Source organism: Dasypus novemcinctus, chromosome 6 (assembly GCF_030445035.2).
Source record: "Dasypus novemcinctus isolate mDasNov1 chromosome 6, mDasNov1.1.hap2, whole genome shotgun sequence".
NCBI classification, from domain to species: Eukaryota; Metazoa; Chordata; class Mammalia; order Cingulata; family Dasypodidae; genus Dasypus; species Dasypus novemcinctus.
Genome location: NC_080678.1, coordinates 99,222,941 through 99,235,986, shown reverse-complemented (window position 1 = coordinate 99,235,986; position 13,046 = coordinate 99,222,941). Strand labels below are relative to the sequence as shown.

Below are 13,046 nucleotides of genomic sequence, written 5' to 3'. Positions count from 1 at the left end.
CATCCCCTCTCATGTTTCACCTCTGCTGGCTCGTTGCAGTTCAATTTTCAGCCAACTCGGTATTATTTTTCTCCTGCCCCCTTTCCATCATCTCCCCTTGCACCCCAGAGGCCCTTCCAGGCCTTCCCCTTCTCACCATGTCTGCCCATGTCCTCTCACCCTCTTCTTCCCCTGTGACTGAACTCGGCAGTGTATACTTCTGTGCATGGGGGGTGGGAGGGAGGCCGGGCCTCTGCCTGGAAGATGAGGCAGCCCCTCTCCTTTTCCAGGGAGTCCTTGCCTCTCGGTGCCCAGGCATCATGGGGGCTCCCCTGCCCATTTCCCTCCCCGGTCCACTGGAAGAAGGCTGGTGGCATAGACGGGTACTACCTGCACCAACACTTGGCCACGCTCATGCCTTCATAGTGGTACTTGAGGGTGGGGACCCCCATGTCATCCTTGTAGAGGACAGAGTTGGGGCTGAGCTTGGTGGGCATGCAGCAGGCCTTGCGCACCTTCATGGGGTACTTGAGGTGTGTCAGCGTCTGCATGATGGCGTGCTTGGTCGGGGTCACATCATTGGTGAGCAGAAAGAAGCAGCCACCCTTGCACTAGTAGGTGTCGTATTCCTTGGGCGTGATGATCCAGCTGTCCCAGCCAATGTCCTCAAAGTTCACACACAGTGAGGACCTCTGGCAGTGGCTGTGTGCCCCGGTGCCCCTTTTGTGCCTGGCCGAGGACAATAGTGCAGCCACATGACCCCCCGTCTCACCCTCACCAGCCGGGCTGGCCTTGGACAAGCGCTTGAGCACGTCCTCCTGCTCATGGCCGATCATCTCCCTGAGCTCCAGCCTGGTCTCCTTGGACCCGTTGCTGCAGTCATTGGAGAAGACAGCAAAGAAGGGCAGGTTTCTAGAGCCCGGGGGCACAGCGATGTCCAGCCCATCACAGCCCTTCCGGGGGCTCTCAACCCTCACTTCCAGTTTGTTTTTGCTCTTTGAGGCGTCTGCCCTGAGCAACTGCTTCACCACACTGGAGACCTCGAAGCTCTCCCAGCCCTCACCCCGGATGTCCTGGGACACCAGGAAGGTCTTGGTTTCTGCCGAGCCATCCCCAGAGTCAGCCCGGTCCAGGATGTCGTAAATCACCACGTTTCTTTTCAGTTCTTGAGAGGTGTCCGTGGGGCCATGGCAGGACACGTGGAGCCAGAGCTCAGCCCGGGTGATCTGCTTGTGCCTGGGCATGGAGATGTTGAAGAGCAAGACGTGCTTCTGGAAGGGCGTGTCTTCCATGGAGGTAGTGGAGATGGCACCTGAAATGCAAATACACTGTGATGGGCCTCCTGCTGGGCCGCAACTCAGAGCGCTGGTGAGTGGGGCTCTCGGTGACATTTTTGTCCCTATTAAATCCTGATTTGATGTCACATAAGCCTCTAAGAGTACTTTTTCATTTATTTTTAAAGATTTATTTATTTTTTATTTCTCCCCTACCCCCCAGTTGTCTGCTCTCTGTGTCCATTCACTGTGTGTTCTTCTGTGACCGCTTCTATTCTTATCAGTGGCACCGGGGATCTGTGTTTCTTTTTAAAGGAACACACAGGGCCTTCCCAAGAAGGAGGCAGAAGATGCCTCAAATTGGGGGGGAGAGTTCCTACTGTTTACGAGCATCCATTAGGCAGCACTGAATGAGGAGCTTTGCCAAATATATGTCTGTTTCATTTTCACTCCGACCCTGAGGGGGCCTAATTATTCCAGTTTTACAGATGTGGAAATGGTGGTTCAGAATATTTAGCTGCCTAAGTGTGCTCTTCTCACTTTAAATCACCTTAAATCCTAGGGATTTAAATGTCCTTATCTGTATCCCATAAACTTATGTCCTTATTTTTAAAAAAATTATAAAATAAGCAAATAAGCAAAAAAAGAAAAACAAAACACTGTCAGCCTTAGAGTGAAGACCTGAGTGTGATTTTAAAGCAAGGACTCTGGGATGAGGACGTGGGAATCCCAACCTTAGGACCTTGGGTGTCTGAACACCTAAAATGGTTTTAGAGATCACTTGGAATGCCATCTTCCAAGCCAAGTGAAAGGCATGATTTTCATAGTGTTTTAAGGGGGCATAAAAACTTGGCTTCAACTCTGTTGCTATTTCAGGCAAAAATGGGGCTTTCCCTTTAGCAGCAAAACTGTCTCAATTTCCTGCATCTCCCGGGGTGACGCACAGCCACGGGCAAATTCTGTTGCGCCCTGGCTCGAGCATCAAGAGGGAAGAGCAGTTTCATTTTCTGAGCCCCAGCTCGGTGACCACAGGTGTGGGGACCCTGCACTGCTGTGAAAACCTGGGAGGCCTGGCATCTGGCAGACTGAAATCTTGAAACTGTGATTCTGCTCCTTACTGGGCCTATGACCTTGGAGACGTCCCAGATGTTTTTGTGCCTCAGTTTCCTCCTGTGTGGAATGAGGCTCATTTTCCCTCCCTCCCCAGTTAGTGAGGAGCCACATGAAGCTTACCCTGACTCCACCTGGCCACTCAGTCAGCGTTTCTGTCCCTCCCCCTCCCCCCCAGCCTCCCACTCCTGCCCTCGTGGTCCTCTCTCCCAGCCAGAAGCCCCACGTGGGCTCCCATGGGCTGTGCCCGGCCGCTGCCTGTTTGCGTAGTGCGAGCTGAACTGTGTGGGTGCTTTGACAGTCCTTGGAAGTGGCTTTGGGTCGGCGGGCAGACATGAGGGAAACAGTTCTCTGCACTCCCCAAGCCCTGCACCCACCTGAAGAGAAGCTAAATCCCCACCCATGCTGTGCTGGCCACTGCCGGGCTGGGATCCAGCCACAGGCGACGCAGTGGCTGGTGCTCTGCTCTGGTGGGGTCACTGAGGTGGCCCCAGATTGCCGGATGCAGCTTCAGGGGACTTGGTGGAAGGAAACCAGAGAAGCCTGGCCTCGCCCCAAAGTGGGGCTCATGGCTGAGCCCCGGGGTCTGGCGCAACGCTGGCGGCAGCGTCGGGGGAATCTGCTGACTGCATTTGTTTAAAAACCAAGAGAGTTTACCTAAGCCCAGAGATTTCTTCCTTTGGACAACTGGGACGTCGGGCTCCACCAGGCAGGTGTATGACCATGCTGCCGGATGGGCACAAGTCCGGCAGGCTGAGGTGGATCTTGCCAGCCCGTGGCACCTTGCCAAGCCCTTGCCTGCTTGCAGAACCTTGGCTCAAGCCCAGGGGCAGGGGCAATCAGTGCCTGGGGGTTCTGGGAGACCATGGCAGTGGAGGGAAAGCTGCCCTGTGTGGACAGTGGGCCTGAGTGGGCACCAAGCCCCTGACCTGACCTCGGGCAAGGCCCCTCAGCACATGCGAGCCTTGGCCCCTCCTCCAGCAAACCATTTCACCCCACTGGGCTGCCAGTGCAGTGAGTTAACTGCATTGACCAGAAGCGAACATCCACTATCTTCTAGTCTTCCTAGGAACTTATTTTGAACCTAAATTAGTTTTTTGCCAAGGTTTCTCATTTAAAGGATTTTACCTAAACTTCAAAAATGTTTTCCTGAGGGAGAAATAGACACTTTCAAAGTTTAGAAATAGGCTGGTTAGTTGGGGACTCAATAAGCTGTGTTTCTCCATAGGAATGGTGGGGAAAGAGGAGAGGAGAAGGAGAGGGAGGGAGGAGAAGAGGGGGAAAAGGAGGGGAGGGGAGTGAGGGAAATGGGAAGGGGAAGGTAGGGGAAGGGAGGGAAGAAAAGGGGGAAGGAGGGGGAGGAAAGGGGAGGGGAGGAAGCGAGGGGAGGGAGGAGAAGAGGGGGAAAGGAAGGGGAGGGGAGAGAAAGGGGGAAGAGGGGAGGGAAGGAAAGGGTGGGAGAGAATGGGGAGGAGGGGAGGGGAGGGAAAACGGAGAAAGGGAAGGGGAGGGGAGGGAGAGGATGGGGAAGAAGGGAAGAGGGAGGAAGGGAAGGGAGGAAGGAGAAGGGGGAAAGGAGGGGACTGAGTGTGGTGGGGAAGGGGGAAGGGAGAGGAAGGGAAGGGAAGGGAAGAGAAAGGAAGGGGAAAGGAGGGGAGGGAGGGAGTGGAAAGGACTGGAAAGGACTGGAGAACGAGCCTGCATCCCGCAGCCCCCGTGTGTGGCGCTGGGCCCTGGGAAGGAGAGGGTGGGTCAGCTGTGTCCCACGGAACCGCGTGCCCCGGTGGAAACGTGCTCTGCTATGCACTGCTCCTGGCTAGCGAGGCTTTGAAAGTACCTGGCGAATTGGAGAACACCGTTAAGCCTTGTTCACCTGGGGCTGACATCCCCCCGGCTCGCCCGCGCCCCCTAGACCCCGCGCCCGCCCCGTGCCTTCCAGGCTGAAGCTCCGCACGACGTTGGAGGCGGGCGCGGCCGGCCTGTCGCTGGTGTACCTGTTGTACAGCTCCAGCATGTACTGCGGGGGCTCCACGCGGGCCTTGCCCTGCGCAGGCGCCCCGCTCAGGTTGAGGCCGCGCAGGAAATCGGCCCTCAGGTTCTCCAGGAACACCTTCGTGTGGAAGGCGCCCTCGTCCTGGGCCTGCGCCCACGCGGGCGCCCGCGCCCAGCCCCCGAGCGGCTTCCCCCTCACGCAGCAGGCCAGGAGGGCCAGCGCGGGCAGCGCCCGGAGCGCCCCGCGGCTCATCTCGGGCGGCGCCGTAGCGGGCAGCGGCAGGAGCCCCGCGGCAGCCCCGCGCCCCCCGCCGGCCGCTGGCTGCACAGGCTCGGGGCCGCCGTCCCCCTCTCGCGCTGCTCCGGCCTGGACGCCACCTCGACCCCTCATCTCGCCGCCCTCGGCGTTAATGAAGGCTCCGTAAACATCTGGGAGCGCGGGGCTGGTGGCAAGGCCGCCGGGAGGAACCGCCTTCTCGGGGGGTTATCGCCCCCTAATTAGGCCTCCTTCTCATTTCCCTGCCAGCTCTCTTCTGAGCAATCTTGGGAGGGGGGGTGATATATGCCCCTGGGCCGTGGAAACCTAAAGAACCCGGGCTACAACCGGAACCCACAGAGTCTGCGAATGAGAACGCAGCACCGCAAGCACCCAGTGGCGCGGGCGCCTGCTGGATGTGGAATCAGGTCCTGCTGCCACGTGCCTCAGTTTCCTCATTTGTAAAACGGGCCTGGGCCCTGTGGGGACGTGGGACGCATCTCATTAGATCTGGGGACAGAGACTCCAGATTCCGGCTAGGCAGGCTCAAACCCCAGCGCCCTTACTCACCCCTGAGCAACGAACTCCCCGGACCTCTCCCAGCTTGTGGCGGCCTCTGGAAACGGGAGCTCGTCGTATTTATCTCAGAAGATGGTTGTAACGATTAAAAGGGATGATGGGCTCAGAACTTTGGGGTGGTCCCCGTGGGGCAGCCAGCTGGATGGTTTGCTGCAGCCCCAGCTCTGCCCCTGGGCCTGGCTGGACTTAGAGCTGGTGGAGGAAGCTCTGAGCACCCCAGTCTGCCCTGTCCCCACAAATCGGGCCCTGCATCCCAGAAGGTCTGCAGACCTTGTCTGCACAGAGGTCCCTGCTCCCTGGACCACACTTGTCAGTGGGCGTGGTCAGAGAAGCAGAGGGGAAGGAGCAGGGTGCTGCCTTCTGGAGCCCCGGCAGGACCCCCCGCACACCTGGGGGCACTGTGCCCAGGTAGGGAGGGGCCCGCCAGCCCCAGGGAGTGTGTTCTTTTGAGAGCGGACACTCTTAGATAGCCATGCTCAGGCTCTGTCCATTTCTGCCCAGCGTGGCTCTGACCAAAGCAAAGAATGCTGGTGCTTGGCTCTGTGGGGGTTGAAGGTGATGTCGTCTGCACGGGGTGTCCTCCTGGGGAGGGGCTGCCATGAGCAGCGCTAGTGCAGAAAGTTCGAGGAGGGCCACGGCAGGCAGCAAGCCCACGTGCGACCCCAGCTTTAGTTTTCCCCATCCCTAGTAGGGGAAGGGTGAAGCCAGGAGACCCGGAGTGGCAGGCCCTACACAGAGCTTGCTGTCCCCATCCTTCGGGGCCACTCCCGGGCAGGGGTGCAGCTTCCAAAACGCTGCCTGGAGAGGGGGCAGGAAGCGGGCTGGGCGTTGAGCCAGCTCAGAGCAAGGGCACAGATGACCAGTGCAAAGCTGGGGACCCCCAGGACGCGGAGCCGCAGCGAGCAGAGCTGGGAGCGGGCTGGGAGGGGCTGGGGGCAGCTGACATGCATGTCACAATCAAGAGGCTGGCAAGGGGGATGGCAGGAGGGCCACCTGGAGGCCTCGGAAGGGCTGAGGGGCTGCTACCTGATACTTTAAAAGTGGAACAGAACAGTACCTGACTGTGGGGAAACTCTGGAAACTGCAGGACATTATAAAGAAGGAAATAACTACAAATTCTGTTGCCCAGTGATGCCTGCGGTTACGATTTTGAGATGCACCCTTGACTGAGACCCCATGGCCAGGAGTGTTTGGAATTCAGGAAGTTCCAGATTTGGGAAATTTAATATCGGCATGTATATTGTCGCACCCCACTGGAGGTGGAAGTGATACCTTGTAATCAAACACATCCCTATTTCTGCAGTGAAACAAATAGACACAATTGTGCATTCAGGTGCAGTTTTAATGCCATGAAAGGAGTTAAAGAGACTATGGATTTTCCGATGATTTTGGATCTGGGACTCTCAGGTAGAGGACCGTGGACCTGTTTAAAATCAGGGTTCCTGCATTCGGCTGGACAAGCCGGCCACCAGGAGGCTGGCCTTGCGGCTCTGGCATGCACGGTGCCCCCTGCAGCTGCGGCAGCAACATTCCTGGGGCATGCATGTTTCTGGAATTACCTCCTCCACAAACATGGGGCTCCAGTATTCCCTCATCTCCTGCAGTGTTTTCAGTGACCCACTGGGGCCTGATCTACTGGTATCGGGAAGTCTTTCCCTCTTGGGGTAGCCCCTTCCTGGATCATCCAAGGGCTTCAAGGAGGTGGGGGTGGGAAGGGGTCAATCGGCTTCAGAGTTTGGGAAAGCGGAGTCCCGGCAGGTCCCTCAGCTGGGGACATGGCCCTGTGCACTCACCTGCTGCTGGCACACAGCTGCCTGCTTGCTCCAGCTTCTCTGGATTTCTTCCCAGGTCTCTGTGATGCAGCCCCTACCCCCACTGGGGCACCAAGGTCACTGTTTTTTAGGTGCATTCCATGCCCACCTGTTCTGAAGACATGGCCCTGTGGCAGGTGGCCAGGAGGAGGGAGGAGGCAGCCGCGGTGGTTGCCTTCCAGATTCCCACCTGCCTCCCTCCCAGATCCCTGGGTTCTTAGAGTGAGCCTGGGTCATCATCTTCAAGGCGATTTGATTTCAGGGGCCTCGTTACCTTCCCACACAAATGGGTCTGTGTGAACAGATCTCCCTGACACTGGGCCTTACAAGGTCTAGGTCTTGTTCTGATTTTTCCAGATGATCCAGGGCCCTCCTGCAGAAGGAGCCCCCGCCCGCTCCATGAGCAGTGGCTCTTCAATGCTGGGGCCTCAGGGAGGACAGCCTTGATTGAGCTTCCCAAGACGGTTCTATGCCCTCCTTCTCTCCCTCCCACCTCCCCCAGATAGTGTACTTTTTAGTCATTCATCTGTATTTTGCAGGGAAGTCCGTCCATGCCATTATTCAAAGACCCGATTTATGGTGATCTTACAACTCTACTCCTGGACAAAGGAAAGACTGGCAAAGAACTCAAGAGGCTTCAGAACAGTGTTGGTGATTTCTGCCTCGACTACACACAGAGGCATTTGGGGTGTCTGGGTTTGGTGTGCACGAGCATGGAAGAGAGAGGTGTGTTCCTTCGTTTTACTCACTGTTCCTTCTGTTGCATGTTGCAGTAAAGGGGAATCCAAATAGGCTGCAGCAAAAGGGCATGTGAAAGCTGGAAAATTCAGCCCAGGCATGGCCTGAGCTCAAGGGTGCGCAACGTCATGGCGATTCCCCTCTTAGCTCTCCCTTCCGCTGCCTGGGCATCGTGCTCCATCTCCACAGATCGGCCAGTTGGGCTGCAGCATCACTCCCCATCACTCCCCGTGGGGAAGAGCAGTCCTGTCCAGGAAGTCCCATAGAGGTCTCATGGCATTTCACTGGTCCTGCCTGGGTCACCTGACCCTGCCTGAGCCAATCGCTGTGGCCAGGGGAATGCAAGGCCTTGATTGGCCCAGGGCCCTGGAGAAGGGGAGGCCAGGGCATCCTGGCAGGGTGTAAGGGTCCCTCTGTCAAGGTTGGGTGATCTAAGTCTGGTCTGGAGAAAGAGTGTGAGGTTGGGTCTAAACTTTCCACGTCTTAAAACCTTTTCAGATGCTTCATTTTTAATGCCTGGACAATATCCCATCGTATGAACATACCCTAATTGATTCAAACATTCTCCAACTGTAGACCACAGAATGTGTGTTAAAGAACCTTGCAAGGCATATTATTACTGGAGTGTGTCCTTTATTCTTAGGCTAGGCCATCAGAAGTGGAATATCCTGAGCAAAGGGTGTGCAAACGTTTTCAGAGCTCTTGGTCAACACCACTGAGTTGCTTTCGGGAAATGTTCTTTTATTATCCACTTCCTAAGACCACTGGGTCTTCACACCCTCCTCTCCTGCAGTTCCTTCTACCTTTGGTAATTGGATGAGCAACTGAAATTGAGCCCTAAGAACCTGCACATCTCTGATCACTAGGGAGGCAGGGCTATATTCTCCCCACATTTGGCGACTGCACCTCCGTCTGGATTTGAGACTCCGGGGAGCACAGCAGTGGCCGACTCCCCTGCTGGTCCAGGGAGTGGCTACCGTGCTCAGGCATGGTGTTTGTCCTTGTGGGAGTGTCTGGGGAGAGGGCTGAGGGCTCCGCCCAGGCCTGGTACTGCGAGGGTGCCACAGCAACCCCGTGGAGCTCAGCATGCAGCGAGGGTGCACCGGGCCATGATTGCTCTCTCTACGACCTGGACAGCCACCAGGCTCTGTCCCACCCCTCCCCTTCTGTGGAGCCTCTGCCATGGCTGTGCTCTCAGTCAGGGAGGCCCTGCCTTCCTGCTTACCTGTCCCCCGCCTGACCACCCATCACACCCACTCAGGACATTCTGCCACTGCTGACCTGTGTCCTGAGCCGCAGCACTCGGCTGGCTTCATTTGACGGCTGCACACCGACCTGGGCCACTCACCAGCTGTTGGCTTAAGCTGTCACATCCTTAGGCCAGTGGAGGTGCCAGGTGAGGCTGCCCTGAAGGCATGGAGGGCTGGGGCCCCTCCAGGGTCAGCTTCCCATGCTCAGCTCTACCTTCATCCTTGGACACCTCAGAGTGCTCCCTGTGGGAGGGCTGCGCTGGGCAGGACGGATCCTGCCAGGCAATCTCCAAGGCCCCTGCCTGCTCTTGATGCTCTGGCCTGGGTTTTGGGGTGCATGTTAACAAAGCCTCCATTGCTTCATCCCCCAGGACCCCTGACACAGTGGGCTGTGGCCTAGAAGCTCCAGGGCAGAAGAACAATTCACTGAACAAGAGGGCCCGCTCTGACTCCCCACATTTGTCAGGGACTGTTGAAGCTTCCTCCCTCCCGAAGCTGTGGCCCTGGCCTCAGCCTTCCATTGTGGAGGGGGGGACAGATGGGCCTAAGTTTCTGTGATATGGCCACCCCAGGGGGCCAGGAGCCCCTCTCAGCCCCAGGAGGCATCTCTAGAAGGACACCTGTCCCTGTGTAAGCTTCTGGCACTCAGTGGAATGCAACCCAGAGGCACCCTGAGGCTGTGTCTAGAGCCTGGGCCAGGCAGAGCTGGGGTGAAGCCCTTTCCAGCTGGCAGCCCGGGCTCCGGGGCTCTTGGCTGGTGGTAGAGTGAACCGGGCACCCCAAGACATGGTCTTCAACTGAATCCACGTTCCTATGGGTGCAAAGCCATTTATAAATAGGAACCTTCGAAGATGCACTGTCCATGAAGCCAGGACTCATTTGTGAATTCGATCTTCTAAGATGCTATTTCGGTGTGGGCCTCCTGATTGATGGAGCTGTGTCCCTGGAGGCCTTTAGAACCAGTAAAAGGTTCAGCAAGTCAGAGAAAGCCACAGGGGGAGGTCAAAGGTATCAACATGTGACAAGGCAGAGATACAAGTCGGGGAACCCCAAGGCCTGCTGCAAGCCAGCACCAGAACCTATAGACTTTGGGAAGACAGTATGGCCTTGCCACCACTTCACTTTGGCCTTCTAGCCTCTGAAACCATGAGCCAATAAATGCTTGTGGTTTAAGCCAGCTGTTGTGTGGCATTTGTTGTAGTGGCATGGCAAACTAAGATGGTTCATGTTCACACGTGGTAAGTACTGAGCTCGCTCGCTGTGTCGTGGTTGCGCCCAGTGCGTTCCTTAGAGACGTGGCACTCAAAGTGGCCCCTGGACCCAGGGCTGCAGCAGCACCTGGGGACTGGTTAGAAATGCCATCAGATCCTCAATGGCAGGGGCCCAACAATCTGTTTTCACAAGCCCTCCCAGTGATTCCCGATGCACACTCAAATCTGCACATTGTTTCTGACAAAAGAGGAAACGAGGGTGAGGCTTTCGTGAAATGAAGTGTGCGTGTTAGCCTAGCATGGTTTTTAGTGAGTGCTAAGTAATTGAATGCATAAATATTTCCATTCACCTGCTCCCCCCACCCCTCATAAAAGGAAACTGCTGGGAGGGTTTGGAGGAGGAGGCATGAGTGAGAATGCTGGAGAGAGGCAGGTAGATGGAAGCTTCCTTGAGCATCACGGCCCCAGAGTAGGAAGCAGAAGGCTGTGGGGACCGGTGCATGGTCTACATTCCCCACTTTCGGTGAAAGGAAGTAAATTCTCTAAATTCATGCTGTGTGCATAGCTCAGCCAGAGGCACAAGCTCGTCTCACCACCAAAACCACTGCTGGAGCTCCTTGGCACCTGATGACATCAGCACCCTTCCCCAGAGAGCCATCGCATGAGTGGGTGGCTGCACTGTCCTTGTGCCACTGGCCAAGCCTGACTCCTCCTTCAGGACATAGCCCCATCCCATCCCTCTGTGGAGCCATCGAGCTTCTCTTCTCAGCCATCCCCAGCCCTCCGTGGGCTCCTCCACCACGCTTTTCAGCCTGCCCACAGGAGCAGCATCGGTCTTAAGACATTTTATGAGTGCCTTAGGCAGGACATCCCAGGCTACCAGGACTCAGTTTCCACCTTCCTGAAGTGCAAGGGTGGCATCAGAAGCTCTTGAAAAGTGTCTCCCACGCCTGAGGCTTTTGGCTCTCCAATTGTAAGATTTCTGTTTAGCACATGGATTCCCCTCTAAGAGGCCTGGCCCTTTAAGGGATGGAGAAACTTAGGAATTGGGGGCAATTGCATGCCCCCACACTGTCCCCTCCAGCTGCCTGATGTACTTGAGTGACCTCAGGAACCTTTTGCTCTCCTGACAAAGGCATGTTGATATTTTGGAATTAAGGAAAAATGATTTCCTACCTTGTCAGTAAACACTTACCTTTCTTTCTGAAGCTTACTTGACTGTGAGCTCCCTCACTGCCACTGGGACAAAATGAATGGGCTGGTGGGGGGGCACCACCCAGGAAGCTGGGGGGTGGGGAGATGGCCACACAGCCACTGAATCAAGCAGCCTTGGACGTGGCTGTGGCCTTGGTGAGACAGTGGACATGTTATTCTGTCCTCCCGAGCCTGTTTATCCATGAGCGAGCCTTAGGAAGCTGTAAGATTTGGCTAACACTACCCACGATGCCATGTCTCAACTGGGTGGTGCTTGACAGATGAGACAGATGAGGGCAGCCACCACTGGAGGGGCATGGGTCTCCCACGGGACCCGTCCCACATCCCTAAGTCTTCAGGACACACCCTGGCAAGGTGGACCCACTGGGCACCTTCCATCTGGCCCAGAGCCTGCCCATGCTGGGCCTAGCGGAGAGCCCACAGCCTGCTTCCCTGCTACCTGCCATCCAGAAACCAAGGCCTAGAGGAGCTGGGGCATCCGTTTTCTCCCAGAAATGGCAAATGCAGAAAGAATAATGGAGAATGACTTTAGGAGACCCCAGCTTTATTGGGAATGGAGAGGGAGCTGTTTGGTGAGAAAGAAATGGAGGGAGGGGAGGAAAAATGAATTTAATTTGGGGAGGAAAGGGATTGGGAGTCTTTACAAGTCACAATATTTTCACTTACCTAACTATAACGTGTACCATCAGGTTCCAAAAAGAATTGGCTGTGGCAAACCAGACACCAAGTTTGCGGAACAGTTGGAGGCACCTGGCAATCCCCAGCACCCAGAAATGAACCTTTGAGCCCCACGGAAGCCTCCCACGGGGATAAGGCGGTGCATGTGTGTGCTGCGTGTGCATGCATGTGTGTGCATGTTAAAGGCCTCTCCCCTGGCCCCATCCCTCTGTTCTGCTTTCCCTCTTCCCTCCTGTTCCTGCCGAGTGCATTCCCCTTATGCGGGAACCCTGACTTCACAGCCTGAGGCCAGCACCTCCTGCTCCTCTCCCAGCTTCTCTGTCTCCTCCAGGGCTTGAGATCACATGACACCCTCAGGCCCCAGCTGATGGGACTCTGATCCTGGGCCGCTGGTGGGGCAGTGGGTGCTGATGTGGAAGCAGGATGAGCCGTCCTGTGAGCAAGGCAGCCGCCGGTGACCACAGGACCCTCCAGGCCTGCAGGAGCCCTCTCGACCTCAGAAGACAGCCGGCTGCTCAGGTGCAGTCTTCTCCCACTTGAATGGCCCAGGTGAGACACCTCTGCCTAGGAGCCTGTAGGTGCTCTTTTAAATGGCTCAGGCCCTCCCAGCTGATGTCCTCCTGGCTCGTGGTGAGGTATACCTTTCCCTCCCTGGTGCTGCTTCCTCCTTGAGGCCCACCTGGGCTAAGACTGGAGGCGCAGTGGGAGCGGGCAGTGAAGCAGAGGCAGCTGTGTTTCCAGAGCTTGGGGCAGAGACAAGAGAGGGCGCAGGTGGTCCTAAGCCTTGGCAGCCACCCTGGGGTCAGACTATAGAGGAGGCTCCATCCATGTTTGGACTCTTTCAAGATACCGCACCATACCTTTAATTTATTAGCTTTCCATAAAAGCACATAACATACATAATCTACAGTATAGAAAGTATAATTTACAAAAATATAAAATCTGGGTTACTT

The 13,046-nt window shown here is 56.2% G+C and overlaps 1 protein-coding gene across 1 annotated transcript; it reads right to left on the bottom strand.

The window, feature by feature from the left end:
* Nucleotides 1-365: 365 nt before the first annotated feature.
* Nucleotides 366-4,608, bottom strand: LOC131278995 (growth/differentiation factor 2-like). The gene is given in 2 exon segments (XM_058299631.1): nucleotides 366-1,291; nucleotides 4,296-4,608. Coding segments are annotated over 2 exon segments (1,239 nt in total).
* Between the last annotated feature and the right edge of the window lie 8,438 nt (nucleotides 4,609-13,046).